This window comes from Mesocricetus auratus, unplaced genomic scaffold (genome assembly GCF_017639785.1).
Source record: "Mesocricetus auratus isolate SY011 unplaced genomic scaffold, BCM_Maur_2.0 Super-Scaffold_100010, whole genome shotgun sequence".
In the NCBI taxonomy this organism is placed as follows: Eukaryota; Metazoa; Chordata; class Mammalia; order Rodentia; family Cricetidae; genus Mesocricetus; species Mesocricetus auratus.
In genome coordinates, this window is record NW_024429194.1 from 86,592,616 (window position 1) to 86,614,281 (window position 21,666).

The 21,666-nt window shown below is 52.6% G+C and overlaps 1 protein-coding gene across 1 annotated transcript; it reads left to right on the plus strand.

The window, feature by feature from the left end:
* The first annotated feature begins 969 nt into the window (after positions 1-969).
* Pvalb (parvalbumin) lies at positions 970-15,439 on the plus strand. The gene is made up of 5 exons (XM_013111056.3): positions 970-1,089; positions 3,247-3,314; positions 4,712-4,844; positions 5,999-6,108; positions 15,222-15,439. The coding sequence occupies exons 1-5, from the start codon at positions 1,001-1,003 to the stop codon at positions 15,248-15,250; spliced, it is 429 nt and encodes a 142-aa protein (XP_012966510.2). The 5' UTR covers positions 970-1,000; the 3' UTR covers positions 15,251-15,439.
* The last annotated feature ends 6,227 nt before the right edge of the window (positions 15,440-21,666 follow it).

Here is a 21,666-nt window from a genome sequence, read left to right on the forward strand (position 1 = left end):
TGGTGCGCTACGGATGTTTTTGTTTTTGTTTTCCTCACCGCCCATCCAGGCTCAAGCTGGGCTTCCCCACCGCAGTCCACCCTCCACTCAAAGCCAATGGAGGCGAGGGAGGAGTGGCACTTCTCTGTCACTAGTCTTCCATGGAACACTGGAACTCTGAGGCCACTGCCAAGAATGGGACGTCATGGCCGACCGTGTCAGTGCCTGCAGGTTTGCTTTCAGGGTAGGGGAAAGGAGAGGAGAACTTCATGGTGTTTATATTAGGCACTCAATAAATTCTCGTGTTTATCCCTCCAGTCACATGTCTCCAAACTCAGGCCTTGGACAGTATCTGCAACCCAAGACACTAGATCAGAGAGACCCTTTGAAAATCAGGAAAGTGATGGGCCTTTCTCCCTCAGGGTGCCCTTGCCAGTCACATTTGGGCATACATAGTCAGGGCTTCCTAGCTTCCCTCAAACTCAAGCATAGCTGTGCTTCACAGATGGGAAACTGAGGCCCAGAGGAAGAGGTTTATCCAAAAGTGGGCAATGTATCTCTTTCTGCCAGACATTGGCCTACTTACATGGAAATACCAGCTTAGGTCCTGGCTGCAGGTCTAGAACCGTGATCTGCAGGCCCTTAGCACCCCACATCACTGCCACAGCTATCACCCCAATATTTCAGGGTGTAGTAAGAACATAGTATGTGCAAGAAACCCTGTTCTCTTCTTTCCCTCTTCCTTTACTTGCAAGCTTGGAACAAAGTGTGGCTATCACCTGAGGTGATCATGGAAGGCTTCATGCAAGAGGTGTGCCCTGCTTGGACCTCGGTGCTGGGTGCTGTCGGGAGGTAGGGGCCAAGGGTTATTAATAGGCCTGGCTCAATAGAGCTGGATGGGGGTGAATGTGATCCAGACACCCAGCACCACGGCTGGGGAGGACCTGACACTGGAAGGGGAGGGGGCCAGGGGCTGGGGGAGCGGCACCTCCCAAAATAGCCAGGACTGAAGACTATTTAAATGGCTGTCCCTCCACCCGTCTCATTTCCCAACAGGATCTCCCACCAGCCCAGTTTTGCTGTACAGGCTCCGGCCTCTGCCCATTCAAGGTAAGTGACAGCCTCTTTGGATGGAGGATGGAGAGAGCCGAATCAGGCTAATGGAAGGGATGGCCATGTTGCCATTTCTCTAGATTCAAAGTGGCCGTTGCTGAGGGTGGGACTCCTGAATTCTCTACCTGCCTGTTGGGTGGCCTGGGCAAATCCTTCTCCCAAGGCTGGGCCTCAGCTCTCAGTCTGTCAGACCTAAAAGGTAGAGCCATATGTATGCATACTCTAGTGGCGCCATCAAGGAGGCCAAAGGGCAGAGAGGTGGGAAGCAAGTACATGGGTGGGGAGTTGATTGGCTGAGCTGACCATACCCACGCTTCACTGAGGAGGTCTCAGGCCCAGAAAAGGTGGTCCAGCTGCTGAGGATTCAGCAGCAGCTGAGGAGGGAGAAGGCGGGTGGGGAGTGGTGTAAGCTTTGGCGCAGGAGCCAGCATGGGGCTCAGATGCACTGGGTTTTGTAGGACTGAGCAGGGGGCTTGAGGAAGGGTATCTAAGGTTGATAGCACACCAAGTCAATGAGCCAGAGCCGCCCCTGCTCTGCCACTGCCTTCATAGGGGTCTTTGGGCTCTTAGAGACTCCGGGTTCCGCATAGTGCGAGGGTCTCCAGCTGGGGAAACAGATGCTGTAACTAGGCCACAGGGTAAGCAGAGCTTGGATGCAGACATGACAACACAGAAGCCTGGCGTGTTGGGGCAGGCAGTCCAGCTGGGAACAAGGGGCCGAGGCTGAGGCCACCGAGTCAACTGAGTCAGGAGCCATAGGAGCTAAGGCAGCTCAAGGGTCTGGGACAGCTGAGGGGTCTCAGGCAGGCCTCATGCCCAGAGCTATGAAATCAGGGGCCCGATGCCAGCTGGTAGGCTCTGGCCCAAAGACGCTGACTCACCAGGAGGGGGCAGCTGGAGCCAGCTACTCCTAAGGTTTCCAGGAAGGGCAGTCCTCCAGGGCTCAGTCAGGGGAGACAGTGTTGACAGTGAGTGTCAGGCAACTTGAGCTACTGGGCAGCTGGGCAGCTGTCCCTTGGTCCCCAGTATCATCACTAACCCAGACACGGCTCACCTGTATCAGGTCCCACACAGGGGTACACCCACCTCCAACACAACGCAGGCTGACCAAAACACAGAGATAAAGGTTATAGCTCAAGGTCATGCAGGGATTCAGTGATGCCCACAAGTAGAACCCAAGCCTCTGGAATCTCACTCCAGTTCTCAATACTTCAAAGGCTGCTAGGCACAGTCTGAATCCCCGGAGATCCGGGGAAGATGGCATTGTACCCTGGTCCATGAGATGGAAAGTGCCCTGGTTCCTAGATGGGTTGCTCTGATCACAAAACCTGGGTGGCCTAGAAAGTGTGGTCTGATGGTGCCACCCCTTACCCCAAACATACGGCCAAATAGAAAGGTGGGTAATTACTCCACGGAGCTTCCCCCAGCTTAGACTCCTTAGGGGGATCTTTGGGAGTTAGAGGGAAGATGGTCCGGAAGTCCGAGAAAGGGGTCTTCTGTGCTGGGACCTTCTCTCAGAAACCAAATCAAGTTTCAGAATGTGCTGCCTTGGTCAGGTGAGGGACAGAGCCCAGACAGAGCCTCTGCACCCAGGTCTGTCCGGGTCCAGGACACCTCCTCCCTGGGTCCCGTGGCTCAGGTTTCAAGACCTTGGCATTCCGATTTTTCGCGGCATAAATTTGCATCCAGAACAGAGGAGAGGAGGCTTCTGGAAGCGCAGGGGAGAGAATGAGTACAAGACCAGGAGGGCCACTGGGGTGGAGACTGGCCAGCATCATTTTTTTTTCCCCCCAGCGAGAGGACATTATCCGAGAAGCCCAGATCGGGGCCTCGCTGCCTGCAGTATGCCCTTGACTGCTAGGTAATTCTCCATTCCCTGCTAGTGGCCCCTGAGATCAGGAGGTGGCCCCTGGCGGCGGGGTCCAGGTCGGAGCTCCAGGATGCAGAGGAACCACGGGCGTGGGGTCCTCTCGGTTTAGCGGCGCGGCAGGACTGAGCTGCTGAGCTGCGCGCGGAGCCGGGCGCCCCCTGGCGCGGAGCCAGGACGGGCGGGCGTGCGCCTGGCGCGCGACACTGCAGCGCTGGTCATATGAGCAGAAAGGATGAGAAGAACACTTTTTAATCTTTTCGCACTTGCTCTGCCCGCTCAAACAGTTGCAGGATGTCGATGACAGACTTGCTCAACGCTGAGGACATCAAGAAGGCGATAGGAGCCTTTGCAGGTGAGCAGTGCACTCCCCTGCCTGGCCCTGTCCCCTTGCCCTCTTCCCGCGCCTAGGGCACCCCGCATCCCTCTACGAAGCCTCCCCAGTTTCTCCCGCCCACACATCGGTCCCCATCCTCGGGGTTGGCTCCCTGGTCCTCTGCCTTCCAAGAGCTGCGCTGGCTGTGCGCCCTGCCTGAGCCACACAAAGTTGAGGGCGCAGAAGGGTGGCCTCTCTGGGAGGACTCTGGGGTCCAGAACCAAGCACGAAGACCAGGGTGGGAAGAAGGAAGCTCTAGGATTCTGGGGCAGGAACCAGAATTCTCCTCTGAGAAGTGTAGAAGGGGCTACAAACCCGGGCTTTCTCTCCAAGAGACCCCTTTCCTCCACCTCCATTCCCAACAAGACTTCCTGGAAGATAGCCCCTACCAGGACAGACCTCAGCGCACAGTGACCTTTCCACAGCAGGCACCCATCCCTGGCCAGCCCTGCGCAGCACCCCTTTAGAACCCCCAGCTGCCAATCCTTTTAGGTAGTCCTGGAGAGGGAGCCCACTCAACTGTGTAACCTCTTTACTCTGAAGGGATTCTAGCTTAGATGCTGCTCCTCTCACCCGTGTAGGGAAACTGAGGCTGGAGTAGGACGAAAGATGTAGAAGGTCAGGGCTGCACACGAAGGATGAGAGCTAGGGGTGGCCTCAGATCTCATTTTGATGTGTCAGAGGTGGACAGAGCAAATTTCTTTCCCTCCAGCTCTGGGCTGAGGGGAGACCACGGTTCCTAAGAGTCTCTTGACTGAGGAGGACACCCATCTGGTATTTTTTTTAGCCCTCTTTCTTCCAGGCACACACAGGAAGCTACAGGAAGCCCCCTTCCCTTCCCAGAGCTCTATGACTGTGACTTGAGTCACCTTGACACCTTGAGAAGAAAACTTAACTGAGCCTTTGGAAGTCCTACGTCCTCCCACCCATCCCTCACCCCCCAGCCACTGGTCTCTGAGTCTGGGCAGGATTTCTGGGTCCTCCCCTCCCCCTCCCATGATGTGACCTTGACAGAAATGTGTTGATTTTTCTGACGACAGTATAGGGCCAAGAGAGAAAGCTGCCTGTCCTTCTGCCCATAGTAGCATCCCTTGCCTGCCCAGGTGCAGCCCATCTGGGCACCACCCAAAAAGGATTCCTAGAATTACAGTTCTCTGGCGGCTGACAGGCTCTGGGTGGCTCCTCAGTGCATATATGGGGAAGCCAAGAAGATACGACCTTGGCCAGAGCCTTCTTTCCTAGCTGGGCTCACTCTGCCCCCCTGTTCCCCACAACTGGGCAGGTGTCCTTTAACCAATGCTAGAACACCACTCCCTTCCCTGACGTTTCTCGGTGCCCTTCTCCATCCTTCCTTAACCTCCTCCTCCCGCCAACAGCTGCAGACTCCTTCGACCACAAAAAGTTCTTCCAGATGGTGGGTCTGAAGAAAAAGAGCCCCGATGATGTGAAGAAGGTGTTCCATATTCTGGACAAAGACAAAAGTGGCTTCATCGAGGAAGATGAGCTGGGGTAAACTGAGACCCGGGGGGGAGGGACCTGGTGCTATGTCCTTAAGTCGCTCTGTACCCGCATAGCATGCAGGGTTTACTTTGTCTCCCCAGGGCAATGTCCCAGACTCCAGGGAAAGATGCCTCCTCCTTCCGGGAGGGTCAAACCCTCAGCTCAGAGGGCAGCTAACTAGGTTAAATTATAGCCACTTAATATCGCTAATGGAACGGAGTTACTTAATAATTTAATACCAATGAGGAGGCACTTATTCTAGCTGCCTCCCACCACAGGCAAGGCAGGAGGCATTCTCCTTAAAGTGTCATTGATTTCCATGTGTCTGAAAGGCACCTTACCCGGTCTGTTCCGCAGACCCCATGCCCCTGGACCAGAACTGCAGCTAAGCAACTTCTAGGCAAGCTGGGGGGGCGGGCAGAGCCAGCTCTGGGACTTCAGAGTCCTTGGAGCAAAGCACAGAGGAAGACAAACCCCCATCAGCAGAGAGCCCTCTGCCCCTGTCTGCCTCAGCCACCTGGCTTGTATTTGATGACCCAGCTGTTAGAAACAGGAGGAGGAAGGTGTTTAGGGATACATTTTAAGTAGGAACTTCCTCAATCTGTCCTGTATCTCCTCCAAATTTTACCCCAAGGGCACCTTCTTCTAGAACCTTCTTCCACCCGCCTATCTATGTCTGAAAAGTACATGTACATGCATGTGCAGTCACATGCTAAATGCTCCCTAACCTCAAGTTGTCACCATGTCTAAAGAGCCTCCCAACTCCTCCTTCACCTGGGCAGGAGGCATGTGCTCCCCTTTGCCTCCTCCATCAGAGTGTCCATCACACAGGAGGTCGACTTGTCCTCTTCCCCATTTATGCAGGTGACCTATTACAATCAGTATGGCGACCCCAGCTTTTATATATTTATTGAATAAGCAGAGACAAGTGTCCTTTTAACTTGGGTCAACCCTGCACAGAGAACTGTCATCCACCCCACACTGACCCACCAAGGGTCAGACCAGACTAGCTGGCCAGCCTAGCTGTGCACATGTGCCCATACCCCCCATACTGCCTATCCCAGCTTCCCCTGCCCTGTGCAGATGCCAGCCCACCATCCAGTGAGGTTCTACAAGGTGACCTTGACTTGAGCCCCTCCCATTTTCTCCCTTTTCTCCTCCAGGTCCATTCTGCAGGGCTTCTCCCCAGATGCCAGAAACCTGTCTCCCAAAGAAACAAAGACGCTGATGGCCGCTGGGGACAAGGATGGGGATGGCAAGATTGGGGTTGAAGGTGGGTAGCCGTGACCATGACTCTGGGAACATTGGGACTCTGGGGTGTGTGGCTGCTTAAGTTTTGGTCTGTTGAAAGGAAGAGGGGATGAGAAAGAGAAAACCCAGGTCAGAGAGCCCCATTGACAACCAGAGCAACCCCTCTCTCTCCCCCTCTCTCTCTAGATACAGATACAGATACAGATACAGATACAGATACATGAGTAACCCATTAGAACTGGCTTTCCCCCTTTCCTGCTGTGTGAAGGAATGTGGGAGGGAGAATTGGAGATTTTCCCTGCTTTTTTGGCCTGGGTTCTGATCCAGGATCTGCCTACACTGGTTGTGTGACCTTGGGCAGTGTCTCTCCTTCTCTGAACCCGAGGCTCATGTCTGTAACCAGAGGAGACAGGCCCACTGATTCCCCAAGGACCCTCAGGCTGTTGTAGTATCCAATTCCAAGGATGGAAATTCCTTATCTACTGCCCTCTCAGCATCTCTCCCTGGTGTCCTGTAACCTCAGATAGGTGTTTGGCTTCATACAAATACACCATCCCTTCATGGTTGGAGAGCCAGGGAATAACAGTCACCCAGGACCCAGCTGGGAGTTAGGATGCACTGGAGGCTTCAGCAACTTTGTTCAGAGCCCAGGCACAGCCCAGGTGGCCCACTACCCCACATCCTTGTTCGGTTAACCTGTCCGGCGTCTATGGGGTGCACTCCAGAGCTGTCAGATCTCTTTTGATACTTTGCAGGTGGCCAAAAGGATGCTCACAATCTTAGCCTGGCTCGGAGAGTTTGGATGCAGGGTGTGGTGGGAATTTTGGGTCTAGTCTGAATGTGGCTGAGCAACATGCTCTGCCACCATTGGCTTGTGTGGCAGCCTTTTAAGCAGATAGCAAAGAAAACTATCTCAGCCTCGCTAGGGGAGTTGCATAACTATTTTGGGTCTCAGAGTTTTCATCTTGAGGGAGTGATGGTTCCTCTCATGGGGAATCCATGAGGATGCGGTGCGCTAGTGTGTAAAATGCTCGGGCCAGGAGCAGGCGCCGAGCACCGAGCAAGCGCCTTTTGTGTGCCGTTAACTAAAGGAAAGGGAAACGGGGGCCTGGTTGCATCTGCACTCTAAGCCCCCAGTGTCTATTCCACAGACGAATCAGGAACCTAGTAAATATCTGTTGCCTGATGGGAATGTCCAGACCCCCACACTTCCCTTCTGCTTCTCATCACCATGACCTTGGGCACAGCCCTTGCTTGCCTGTGGCTGGGTTCTCTTGCCTGGCACGTGGGGTGCATGAGCTTATCCTGGGACCTGTGAATGGTGTGAACACAAATTGCTTTGGGGAACGTACAGATTCTGCAAGTACGTGGGAAGTTATTAAGGAAGTTACAGTGGCAGCAAGTATGAAGAATCCCTACTGAGTTCGAGTGCAGGGGCGCCCTGGCCGTAGGACCCCCAACGTTCTTCTTTCTGATGGCGGGAGGGGGGCTGAGCAGAGAGTGTGGGAGAGAAACCTCGTGACTTGACAGTTCCTAGTGATTCTGGCAACAGTTGCCTTCACACCCCCTTCCCACCAACTCCACCCCAGGACCTGGCGTCTACTGCAACTTAACTTGCCCTCCATTTTTTGAGACGCAGCCCAGAGCCAGAGGCAGGGTCTTCAAGCTGGCTATTCCCAGTCAACCTAAATGAGGAAGAAAACCAGGGCAGGCCTTGACCTGGTTCCCTCCTCCCACCCCTGCCGTCTGCCATACTTGGTCTTAAAGAACCAACTAAACTCTTCCAAAAGATCCACAGGCATCTCCCAAGGAGCAATGGGATGCCTAGCATCAGGCAAAATAAAGATAATTAGGACGAAGGTCCCGATGAAGGAGCCTTTGAGCAGAAACCATGTAATCCCCATTCATAGTTTCACAGATAAAACTTTACCCGTGAAAACATGGGCGCACTGAAAGCAGCACCCAGCACTTAGTAAGTACCCAGTGAATGGCAGCCATGAACCATCCATGTTAGCTACATTCTGGGTATGGCCTTGCACGCACACACACACACACACAAATGGTCATGCAGGCTGAGTGAGTGTGTCTTCATTGAAAAGCTCGGGAGCAGAGGTGTATTGGTTTGCAGACATGTTTGGACTTTGGAGTACTCAGATAGGGTGGCCGTAACCCTGGAAGGGTCTCAGATCTCCAGATCCGGGGTTAGAGACATTGGTCTGTGCCAGGCAGAGTGGAGGTGCAGGCAGCTGGAGCTTGGAGGCCAAGAGGCTGGAATGCTACGAGTCGGGAATCAGCAAGCAGGGGCAGGCCCAGGCATGGTGTTGGCATCAGCAAAGGCACTGAGGCAGGATCAGTTAGGGCAGATTTAGAAACAAGCCAGAGACTGGTTTGCCAGGACTGAGCCCGAACTACTCCCTAGGCATATAACATATGTCAGACTGGAGCTGGGCTCTGTGGCATAACCTCATTTTCCCCCGGGATGACAGAGGACACGCATGACAAAAAGGCAGTTCAGGGGGCCACAGTCACAATATGTTCAGGATTCAGGTCTCAACCCCAGTCTGTCTGACAGCGTGGTGGAGGCCTGGACCAAGCTGTGCAGCCCACACAGCACTCCAGGGTCCAGGGAGGGGGGGGAGCACAGCAGCAGGGACAAAAGATGAGACTCAGGTGACACTGAGGGCCCCACCCTGAGCTTCCCTAGTGAAGACGCAGATGCCCCTCCCCCTTGTGTAGCCCAGTGCGAGAAGTAGGACTGAGAATGCCAAACAAGAGGGGCACCAGAGGCAGAGCCTCTCTCCGGGGCCCGGAATGTTCTGTGACCAGAGAGTCTCGAGCCCCACCTACCGGCCTGAGGCTGCTTCAAGTTCTGTGGGAGCCAGGCAAGTCACAGTGTCCCCTGGCCTTTAGGACCAACGCCAGATCCCCATCCTGTCCCTGGGGCTCTTTATACTGCGTGAAAGACCATAAATCACGACCTAGACGCTGAAGCCCCATAGCAGCCACTTTTAGCTTCGCACAGCCCTTCCGGTGTGCCAGGCACGGCCCCCGGCACGGCCCTCCACATCTCCTTATCTGTCTGCAAGGTGGGCACTGTTACCTTCCCGCGTTAGTGGCAGGGGCAGTGGGCTCAGAGGCAAGGGTTTGTTTAACCCTCTGCACCTAGGAAGAGAGAGATGGTCAGGCTGAGTGTGGAGCTCCGTTTGGCTTGCAGCACATGAATTGTGATGCTTGCTTCATGCTGGAGTGCTGTCGACGTTTAGTAAACACGCAGCAGCGTAAGATGGTATCAGATGCCGACTTCACGGCCTGCTTCTCTCCACCACACGTGGGTGTCCCTAAAGCAGGAACTTGGCCTTCTTCTGTTCCCAACCCCAGTACCCAAGACAGGGCCTGGTGCACAGTGGGGGAGAACAAGAGGAGTTTGTGTAGTGAATGAATAAGGGAAGGAAGGAAGGAAGGAAGGAAGGAAGGAAGGAAGGAAGGAAGGAAGGAAGGAAGGAGGAAGGAAGGAGGAAGGACCGAATGAGAGGATTGAGCGAGTGAAGGGATGATAAGTCAGTCAGTGAGGAAATGAGAGAGCAGATGCATACGAATCCCACAAGGCTGCAGGAAGGAGCAGGCCTGACCCCAGAGTGTGGAGAGGGGCTCTACGTGCATATGGGCTTGGGGCCTGTAGCCACAGGTGCTCCGGGAATGCAGACCCAGAAGTCGACTCTGTCCCAGGCTCTGCCTGTGTCTCTGAGGAAAATGATGTTTTGCATGGCTCTCTAAGTGTCCAGGTGCAGGAGAGGAGAAGGCAGACACAGTTATAGCATCGCTCCTTCAGACTCTCGTATGTGGCGCAGCTGCCTCCAGGAAGTTTGAAGACGTTTATAGATGGGATCGATTGCCGACAGCCACCCCAAAAGGCTGGGGCCAGCGGGGAAGAAGGGAAGCAGAGCCAGGCCACAAAGAAGGGGGAAGGGCCCCACAGTCCAGCTGTGGCCACGAAGGCCAGACACAGAGCCTGGCTTTCCACATTCGGTGTACAAGGAACACAGAGAGGGCAGACTGAGGTCAGCAGCCAGGTGCGCCTGGGCTCTACAGCCAGGTCTCCCCAATCCAGCTGACTCAGCCCTCACAGAGCCTCCCAGCAAGCCTAGCTTTGCTCCCTACACAGACCCGAGCCTCGGGACACATTGGGGCTTGCTTGGCTGTGAAGGCAAGCGGGCACACTTCTCTTGTCCACCACCTCAGATCGATCTTACACCACACGCCTGTAGGAGTGTGTGCTCTGTTGGACATCCTTCCCCTTGTGACCCGGACCTAGTGATGGTTCTGCTTTGCCCGCTCTTTGTGCCAATTGCAGCTCAAGTGTCTACCTGCGTTCTGTGGTTTGCTCCTTCGGTTGAAAGCGCAGCTGGTATCATCTCGGAAATGGAGCTTTTCTGCTCCCTTCCAGAAAAATCCTTAGCAGACTACTTGGGGGTGGGGGGAGTGATGGTCAGGTGTCGTGGGTAACAAGAACCAGAGCCTTCCTGTGCGTAGACACCGATCCTGAGAGCATCTGGCTTTCCCACCTGGGCAACCATGTCCTCATCCATGAAGTTGGTATAAAATACACACTCCCTCGGCCTTCTTGCTCTGGCTTGGAAACCACCCTGCTCCAAACCCTAACCCACACCGAAATGGAGCTGGGTGTGAGACCAGAGGGCAGGGAGGACAGGAGACCCCTGCTTCACTGCGGTTCCCATCTGCCTGCCCCCTTGGGACTTGATATGGGGTTGACCGTGAGGGCCAGCCCCCAGACCTTAGGTGGGCAGTGTCTGGTTTTTACCCACTGCAACTCACAGCAGCCCCGGGAGGTCTAGGAGGCAAGAGCCACATCCCCACTGAGAGCTGCGGAAACTGAGGCCCCATGAACGCTGAAGGCCAAAGTCACGGGGCACGCGTGCCCTTGGCGGGATGTGACCTGGCTTTCCTTTCCACAGGCTTCCTCCTCGAAGCAGGCCTCCGGAGTTATAAATGTCTCCATGCTTAGCAATCTGCTCCTCTATTCCCGGGTGGACTTCCGCTAGCTCTGGCCTTATGCTGCGCTAGATAAGACGGAGCAAGGAGAGGGTGCAGTGCTCACTTACGTAACCGGCCTCTTGAAAAATGGAGCAGCGGTCAGGGAGGAACGAGATGTCCTCTCTCCGCTCATCCTTCTCCTTCCACTGCTGAGGCTGCAGCCAGAGTCAGATGCAGGTCCCTTCCAATCAGTCTTTGAGAAGAGACACAGCCAGGCCCAGCCAGGCTCAGTCAGCATCCTCCAGCTGGGACCCTGCCTCAGTTTCCCCATAAACAATGAGGCTCAGAGCCAGTGAGGCCAAAATGGGATAGGACACCCGGCAGTGCCTGGCAAACAGCGGGCCCCCGGGACTGTTGATGCCACTCCTTGTGGCTGCCTGGCTTGACCCCGAGTGACCTTGCCTCCTAGGTCTGCAGCAGGAGAAAGTGATCCTGGTTACGGCACCTATCTGTGAGAAACCGAGCCCCGGAGCTATTTCCAGGCGGGGCTGAGGTGATGAACCAGGAGCCGGCCCTTGCTATGGTCATGAGAACAGAGGGAAGGCAGGCCTTCCAGACGCTGACTCCATGAGTCTCAGTTTCACTCGGGGCTGTCAGCCTTCGCTGGACTCACCTGTCAGGAGCTTCTAAATTTGTCCGATCCCCACAGCACCCAGGACTGGGGCGGCCCTAATTAGGCTAATTTCAGCTTCCTGAGGGAAAGAGCAGAATGACCAGCCCTCTGCCTGCCCCCCCTCCTCCTGCTGCATTCCCTTATGTCTCCCTCTCTTTCTGATTGGACAAGGAAGACATCAGAAAGTGTCCTCAGAGGGGCGGGGTGGGCTTCAGACCACAGAGTAGTGCTCCTCCTGCACACCGTACAAGAGAAAAGAAAGCCTGCCCCCGTGCTTCCTCAGGTACTGACCTGGTTCTACTCATTCTGTGTCTGGTGCCTCCCACCTGTGTCTCGTGCAGTCTTTCTCGTGGCCTTAGGGATGTCCCCATTTTACAGATGAGGAGATAGAGGTGGGGTTCTAACTTGGATCATGTCAGGAGCCACTTGGATTTCCTGGGTGCCCTGGTTTCGTCATCCTTGACCTTGGTTTGGGGAATTGCTGTAGGGGACAGTTACTCCACGGCTCAGGTATGCTGAGACCTCCTCCTACGCACTAGTATGCTCATGCCCTTCCTTGTTGCTCCAGAGGAAAGTCGAGTGAACTGGCATTATTCCCACTTCACAAAGCAGAACGCGGAGATTCAGAGAGGCAGCACGGTGGCCCACGGCCACCTAGCCGGTAATAGTGGAACAAGATACAGGCCCAGGTCCAGGGTGGCTACAAGGTCATGGGCAGATGCCGTGATGGAGACCCACACCAGCAACGGGGGCGACGGTAACAGATGGGGATGACGGGCCCCTTTCGCTGTGCCAGGTAGCAATCAGGTGTCTGTGTGCTGGTCGGAGTGGCTTGAGGTATAGAAGTGGCGTGATGACAGCGGTTGCCAAGAGCTGAGAGCTTCCTCGGGAGGAGGACTGCGGTGCTGACTGGGCTGGCAGCCCCAAGAAGCAGCTAGTCTCATGGGCCCCACCTTTGAAGATGAGGAAACAGAGGCAGGAGTGTCTAGTCAAACCGACAAGGAAAGGAACTATTGGTCCTCCCCTACCCCCTGAACCCCCACCCCCTCATCCCCTCACCCTCCCACCCCGGCTCCAAATGCCAAGTAAGAACATTTTTCTAAATGTTCTGAAAATGTCCTTGAACAAAAAAGGACGTTTTTTCCAGCTGGGATTGGAGGGGTCAGACATCTGGCCCAGGGAACCCAGAGAATGACGGAGCACAGCCCCCTACACCGCCTTCCCACACCCAGGCCACATCTAAGACCCGACCGCCAAATCTGTCAACCTAGATGGTCCAAAGTCTGGGTGCTTGTCATGTGCTTCATTTGGGGCGAGAGGAGACGTTTTAGAGGAGACCTTTGCCAGGGAAGCTGTTAGTTAATTGGCAGTTCCTAAGAACGCTGCCCCAGGAAGACACGAGAGTCCTGAAGAGGGACAGTGGCCATGCTTTATTTGTCTACAGTGCCCTGGTCAGAGTACTGGGGGAGATAAAATTAGAATCCTGCAAAAAGTCAGGCTCAGTGGCCTTAAGGACAGCCTAACTAAGTCACAGAAGACCCTGGGCTCTGATGCATCGGGCTTTTAGAAACCTTGTGAGTCCAAAACATGCTACCAGGCTCTCAAAAAGAGTCCCATTCTGGGGGCCCCTCACCCAGTCCTGTGTAGATGGCATCTGATCCCAGCTTGTGGTAGGAGGTGAGTCGTTTTGCTGAGGAGCAGTCAGGAGCCCATAAACCCTAGGGTGATTATAAAACCCAGCCCCTCTGATAGCCCCGTGTGAGCAATATGGGGGATTTTGTCATTACAGGATCTGGGCCACTGGACAAATTAGAGCCCTGTCATTTCCTTTCTTTCTGACCCTGACTACTTCAGCCCCCATTTTCCCATCTGTAAAATGGGAATCACTTGTGTACTTCCCAGGGCTTGCTGAATCCTAAAGAGGACTCATAAGCAATATCACCCTTCACCCCTCATCTGTTCATTCAACATTCAATTATTCTCACCTGCAGGGTGCCAGACAGGACTAGCCACAGGGAAAGGGGTGAACAAGGGAGACAGCAGGGGAGACAGAAAAATTTCCTCGTGTGCTAAGACCCTGAAGTCAATAAACATGGGCTAGTGTGACAGAGCCAGCAGTGGCGATATTTGAGCTGGGATGTGTGTCACTCTATACTTAGGTTAAAGGAGGTCACAAATCTTCCCAGTAAAGAAGGAATCTGAGAGCGACTGTGGCCAGGATCCCATCTGCTGCTGTGACCATATTAGAGCTAAACCCTGGGGTCTCAGTTTCCCCACCAGTAAAATGCAGGCAAGAAAGTGTCTACCTGTGGTAGCTCTAAGAATCCTGTGAGGCAATACTTGCCGGATTCTTCTTCCCCTGTAGACATTTGATGAATGCCTCGAGGATTCTCACAGACACTCAGAGTGGACACCACACACAATGTTAGTGAGAGTTCTAACAGTAAGATCAAGGCAGCTCACAAACCACCCCTCCCTCCCATCCTTCATGCCCTTGGCTGAGAAGAGAAGTGATTGACGCCTGGCCTGGGAGAAATTCTTGGAGTGTTCAGGGTTTATTTATTTGAGTTCCCACCAGTGCCACTCATCACTCAACCCAAGAGCCTTTGGAGGCTTCAAGAACTTCACCTGCATGGACTCTCAAGGTCTCCCACCTTGAGTCACAGTGCAGACTGTCACATCCAGGGACATCGCCTTGGGGACAAGAGGGTGCGGTGTCTATTTCTCAGGTCAAAGCTCAGAAAAGTGAGAAGTCCAGTCTTTGTCCCCCAACCCCCCAGAGCCTGATCCAGGGCAGCAGCACGGGATTGCTGATGAAGCTGTCGTCAGTTTGAAAATGTTATTTATATTTGCAGAATGTGACAGTAGCAGGAAGAATCCCATTGCCCTTCTGCAACTTCTCTGGGGTTAACACTTACATAACCTCAGTACAGGGTGACAAGTCAAGAATGACGTACACATGTCCTGTAGAGACTGGGCAGACACAGCAGACTTCAGGGGGCTCCCAGGATCCTCTGGTGGGCTTTGGAAGTTGCTTCACACTGTTTTTTCATGCATCACTTATTTCCCCCAGGAAACTGGTCCTGCTTCCCTCCATGGATACAGAAGGGACAGAAGCAGGCTAGGATTTTTCCCAGGAAGGGTCTAAACCTCTCACTCTGTTCTCATATCTCAATGATGCATTTTCTAGGGGTGATAGGAACTGGCAGACCAGAATCCCACGGGGTTCTCAGAGACACTGAATGACGAATTCCATGACTACTCTGATTTCTTGTGTCTAACAGCAGAATTGTGCAAAGAAACTGCTGGTCTGGAAGCCTCCATTTCCTCACCTGCAGATTAGGCATCATGACCAACAGTAAGGCGACTGTGGGAGCCAAAGAAGATTCTGTACACAGAGAGTTGAAACAGCTGGAGCACAGCCGACACTATCCATCGCAAGTGGTAACAGTGTTGCTTTTCTTTTGCAGAGTTCTCCTCTCTGGTGGCTGAAAGTTAAGTGGCGCCGACTGCCTGGGTCTCCCACCTCTCTACCCCCAATGCCCCATCTCAGCTCTTCTCGCCGCCCTCCTAAGTTTCTGTTCAGTTTGTTTATGGTATTTTTTACTCCCCCCATCCTCTATGGCCCCTGAATGACACCATTCTTCTGGAAAATGCTGGAGAAACAATAAAGACTGTACCAATCGGACACCACCTGTAGGGAGGACCAGGTCTGGTAGGGTGTTGGTTTGGCACGATTTTCAAGGGCAGTGGGGTAGGCTGGGAAAGGGGGTTGATGGAAGGGCTGTGTCCTGGCATTTCCTCCTGTTGGATACTGAGTGTTCACCTGGGCCACCTTGTTCAGTCCTTGCACCTATCCCACAAGGAGGTGATGGACTTCCATCTTAAAGACAGAAGCCATTTTAAAGATGGGAAGTGAAGCATTTGAGCCCACACACGATTACTCTATGTACCTTCAGGAAGCGCTGGATCAAAAGACTCCCACGGCACTCTATTAATTGCTTTTGACTCTGCTGTGGTGAAAACCTTCTAAGAGCAACAGTCTATTTTGGCCCACTCCAAGGGTGCAGTGTGTCACGATGGGGAAGTCAAGGAGGCAGGAATATGTAGCAGGTCACACTGAACGACATCATCTCCACAAGTCAGGAAGCAGGAAGGGACAAACGCTGGTGGTACCAACTGGCTTCCTCCCTTTTTATCCAGCCTGGGAGTCCAGCCCATTGGGGGATGTTATCCACATTGGGTCTTCCTTCTTCAGGCTAATCTACAAACTTCCCTATGAGCACACCCAGACGTTTGCTTACTAGACCAGTGCTTCTCAACCTTCCTAATGCCATGACCCTTTAATACAGTTCCTCATGTTGTGATGACACAAGCCATAACATTTTCGTTGCTACTTTGTAATTTTGATACTATTATGAATCATCATGCAAATATCTGTGTTTTACGATGGTCTTAGGTGACCCCTATAAAACGGTCCTTCAACCCCCAAAGGGGTCATGACCCACAGGTTGAGAACTGCTGTCCTAGATGATTCTAGGTTCCACCAAGTTGACAAGCTGAACCATCACAAATACTCACAAAAGCGAGTCCTTCCTTCATTGCTCATGTCTAAGAACTGCCTCCCTCCCTGATGAAATAGTGGCCGGGTCAAGCCCTCCTCTGGTGCTGGCAGAACTCCGCAGCATCTCAAAGCATACACACAGAAAGGCCAGCAGAAATGGGCTCCTCCTTGCTGGTCACCCACCCACAGACCCACACTCAGCTGCTCAGGTAGTCTCGAGAAGTTTTCAGGAGCATGTGTTTGCAGAGACCCTTGCAGGATGCCATTTGACACACCCTGTGACAACACCCCTGGATAGTCGAAGGAAGATCAGTGGTTTTCTAAGGTCACACAGTGCATAAGTAATAGAACCAGGGCCCCAAGCCCCAAGGCACTCCCAGATCCTGTGTCCCTCTATGAACATTTCCCAGTGGCCAGAAGGGCCTTGAGCAGGTCACTTGTGGTCACACACATCCTCAGAAATGAGGTTCAGCCACTCAAGGTCTTTATTGTCAGAGGGGAGGGGAGGAAGCTAGGGTAGAGAGAGGCTGAGCAGGCAGACACAGAAACACAGCAGCCCTGAACGGTGGCAGGTGGCCCTTTAAGTGTCCTGTGCAGGAGGACGGGCTAGAATTCCTTCACCTGTTCTCTGCGGGATGAGGGTGAGCAGGCTGCAGAGTGGCACCCAGGTAGAGCAGGCAGAGCAAGCAGAACATTGCCTGGGAGGAGACCCAGAGCCACCTGTGCCGATGTGCCCAGGCCCGTCCGGCCTCAATGGCCAGCACTCAGGGCAGAGTGAATGGGAGTGGGTGCTGGGCAGCAGAGTGTGTGTCAGTGAATACGAGTACATAGGTACGCATGTGGACGGCGGGGACAATGCTAGGGCCAGGGTGGACCCAGAGGTCCATGTAGTTCTCAACCTTGAATACCGAGGTAGAAGTAAGGGTGAGAACCGGAGACCACCCTGTGCTAGACCACAAGGAATGCAGGGAGCCTCCAACAAGGATGCTGTCTTCCCAGAGTCATGCCCCTGTCGTGGTTGTAACTTTGGGTTGACATTCTTACATGCTGGCCCCTTTGCTGTGTGGAGGTGGGCTGGCTGGCTCCTTCCAGGCTCTGGGAGGAGACATTGGTGGGACTCCGAGAGTCCCTGGGCCACTGCAGTGGCCCCCTGCCTTTTCTCTCCCTCCCCTACAGCTGCACACTTGGAGAAGAGGGCGTTTTCCAAAGTACAGGTCAGCTCTCAGTGTTCGTCTAGAAACTGAGGGAGTCCTCGGTCTGTTGATGACACTGCAGCTCTGGCCCAGGCTCCCTGTACCTGCCTCCCTCAGCGGGGGTTCCGCCTGCCTCTTCAGTCATCCAGATGGCACCCTCTTGCCTCGTTAGTTAGTCTAGATGGCACCTTCCTGGCTCTTCAGTCATCTAGATGGCACCCTCGTTGGACCCTTTGGCTCCTGTTGGTGCCACTCCCCAGCCACCTGTGCTGACTCAAAACAACCACCCTGACGGTTGCTCCAGCCAGAGTCAGAATCCACACTGTCCCCTGCAAGTGAAATGGGGACAGGAGAGTGTGTCCCATCCCTTCCTGGCAAAGGCCATGTGATTGTCACAGGCAGGAAATGCCGGTTGGTTCCCCACTAGAGGCCAGAACTAGCCCTGTTAGGATGCTGGGAGCCATCCACTGGGGCATGCGGGTGGCCCAGGGGTCCAATGAGCTCTGACTGAGTCAACCAGAAGAGGCTGAGGGCTAGCCTAGCACCATATTCAGCACCGCATGCCCACAGTTTAAAAAGTAAAGGGACACGTGCCGTGAAGGCCAGGGAGCTGGCCTCGAGCCTCTTGCTGTCTCTCTTCCATGGGGCCTCATCCACAGAGCTCTGCTAACTCAGCAAGGAAAGGGGACTGACTAGGGAACCTCGCCCTTAGAACACTTCCCTGCAGAACCTGTCACTGGGCTCTGAGGTCCCCCAGTCGCCCGGCTAGGACACCTCTATCACCACCATTTGCAAACTCTCTGTATTGCTCCCCCACATAGACGGGACCGGACTTCCTTTTCCTAAACTCAGGGGAGCCTCCTGGTCCCCTCCACCTGGGAGCGGAAGGAAGGTAGTGGACTGTGGGAGGAGCCACCAAGCCAAGTGGCTTTTGCAGTATCACACCACACATGGATAATAAGGAGTGACTCAAGCACCCTGGCCCACAGTGCCCCAGGACAGGAGGCAGTTAGAGGGGCAGAGGAGTGACAGTGTTCGGGAAGAGCAGAGGCGGACAAGGCGGCCTGGCAGGGTTGCTCAGGCTCCCCAGCACCGTGGGCTTGGAGATGCGGCTGCGGGAAAGGGAGAGGTTGACTTCCAAGCCTGCCTCTCCTTCACACACCCACCACGTCTCAAGAGGCTCTGTGTGGCCATCCATCATGGTCTGAACGCCACATCCCTCCAGAGTTTCTGAGGAAATCTAATCAGCAGCTCAGTATATTAAGAGGTGGGGCCCCAGGAGCCTTGCTTTATAAATAGCCTCGAAGGACAGAGGCTGGGGAGGTGGTTGTTGTTAAATACACAGTGTGCAAGCAGGAGGACCTGAGTTTGGTTCCTGGCGGCTATATAAAAATGTCAGGTGTGGTGTCATGCCTGTAATCCCAGCACTGTCCACGCACAGGAGGATCTATGGGCCGGTTCATTGGCTATTCAGAAGCCAAATGAACTCCGGGTTCAGTTGGAGACTATCCCAAAAAGGAAGAAAGACAAGGGCTGGAGAGATGGCTCAGTGGTTAAGAGCACTGGTTCCTTTCCAGAGGACCCAGGTTGGATTCCCAGCACACACCCTGTGGCACACTATCACCTGTAACTCCAGATCCAGGGGATCTGATGACTCCTCTGGCCACTGTGGGCACCAGGCATGCAAGTAGTGCATAAACACACATGCAGGCAAAACACCCAAACACATAAAATAAAAATAACAAGCAATAAGAAGACACAAGAGATTTCTGGCCACCCTATCTTTCACACACATACACATGTACCTAGGCACATACATGTACACAGGAGCCCAAATACACAACATACATAATAAAACAGGGTTGGCAAGATGGACCAGTGGATAAGGGTGCTTGCTGTCATGGCAGACAACCTGAGTTTGGTCCCCAGGACCCACACGGTGAAAGGAGAGAACTGAATCCCCACACCTAGATAGATAAATAGATAAATGCAAAATCAAACTTAAGAGATGTCCAAGAGCCTGTTTGTCCCTCTCCACATGGAAGAGGCCTTGTGCATGAAGCAGAGACCTCAGCCGACTCCCAGTCTGCCAGAATCCTGACCTTGGATCTCCAGCCTTGAGGACAGTGAGCAGCCCATCTCTGCCACGCACAAGCTGCCAAGTGTAAAGTGCCTGCTAAGGCAGCTGAGATGGACCAAGATGTCACCTCTCAACCCATGCCACAGGCGCCCAAGGGCGAGTCTATTTTTCACATGAGAATAGGAAGGTTCTGGGAAATTGGGTAGCTTCCCTAAACCACACAGCTAATACAACTGAAAATAGCAAAGCTTTTTTTTGCTCATTCAACCACTGAACAGAAAAACACAGCAAAGAACGACCAGGATGGAGATGATGTTTTGCTTGAGGACAGCATTGTCCTGGGAGCGCACAGCCACAGGAGGGTGGGTGTGTACTCACTGGGTGAAGCTAGAGGGCACTTTGAAAGTCCAAAGTGAGGAGAATCACACAAAATCTTCTGAAACAGTAACCATTGGCCTCTGTGGTTACAAATGGGGGCGGTGTCAGGTTGAGGGTGAAGACAGAAATAGCAGGTGTCCTTTTAAAGGTCAAAGGATAACTTCATGCTGTTAATTCTCTTTCCACCGTGTGGTTTCTGGGAATTTAGCTCAGGTCGTTTGGCTGGAGCAGCAGTTCCCTGTGCCTGACCAGCCATCGCACCGGCCGATAGTGATGGCCACCACAGCCCTTCACAAGAAAGCCCTTCACCTGACCAGCCATCGCACCAGCCGGTAGTGATGGCCACCTCAGCCCTTCACAAGAAAGCCCTTCACCTGACCAGCCATCGCACCAGCCGGTAGTGATGGCCACCACAGCCCTTCACAAGAAAGCCCTTCACTGGGCAGGGCTATGGCTGTGGCCGACTCTTTGAAGAAAAGCCTGGTGCTCTGCCCACTTTCATGCCTACGCACTGCCCGGCAGAGGCCAGCCTGGGAATCTGCTTGACCACGAACGGTATCGGAACATGTAATATATAAACTATATGTACAGTGTGTAATATATAAACTATATGTACAGTGTGTAATATATAAACTATATGTACAGTGTGTAATATATAAACTATATGTACAGTGTGTAATATATAAACTATATGTACAGTGTAATATATAAACTATATGTACAGTGTAATATATAAACTATATGTACAGTGTAATATATAAACTATATGTACAGTGTGTAATATATAAACTATATGTACAGTGTGTAATATATAAACTATATATACAGTGTAATATATAAACTATATGTACAGTGTGTAATATATAAACTATATGTACAGTGTGTAATATATAAACTATATGTACAGTGTAATATATAAACTATATGTACAGTGTAATATATAAACTATATGTACAGTGTGTAATATATAAACTATATGTACAGTGTGTAATATATAAACTATATGTACAGTGTAATATATAAACTATATGTACAGTGTGTAATATATAAACTATATGTACAGTGTGTAATATATAAACTATATGTACAGTGTAATATATAAACTATATGTACAGTGTGTAATATATAAACTATATGTACAGTGTGTAATATATAAACTATATGTACAGTGTAATATATAAACTATATGTACAGTGTGTAATATATAAACTATATGTACAGTGTGTAATATATAAACTATATGTACAGTGTGTAATATATAAACTATATGTACAGTGTAATATATAAACTATATGTACAGTGTGTAATATATAAACTATATGTACAGTGTAATATATAAACTATATGTACAGTGTGTCTGCTGGCTTTCCATTGCTCAACAGAGTACCTGAGAGAGATTGGCTTCACGCCACACCCCTCCAGATTTTTTTCTGCGGAAATCTAATCAGCAGCTCAGTAGATTAAGAGGTGGGGCCCTGGGAGCCTTGCCTTGTAAATAGGCTCGAAGGGCAGAGGCTGGGGAGGTGGTCGTTGGTAAGATACGCAGTGTGATGAGGACCTGAGTTTGGTTCCTGGACACCTGTGGTTTTAAAAAGACTTGCTTTGACCCGTGGTTTTAGAGGAGTTAGTGGTGTTTGCTTGGCTTCATTGCTTTGGGTCCCAGGCGCCTGGCAGGGAGGTGTTCGGGAGGAGGCTGCTCA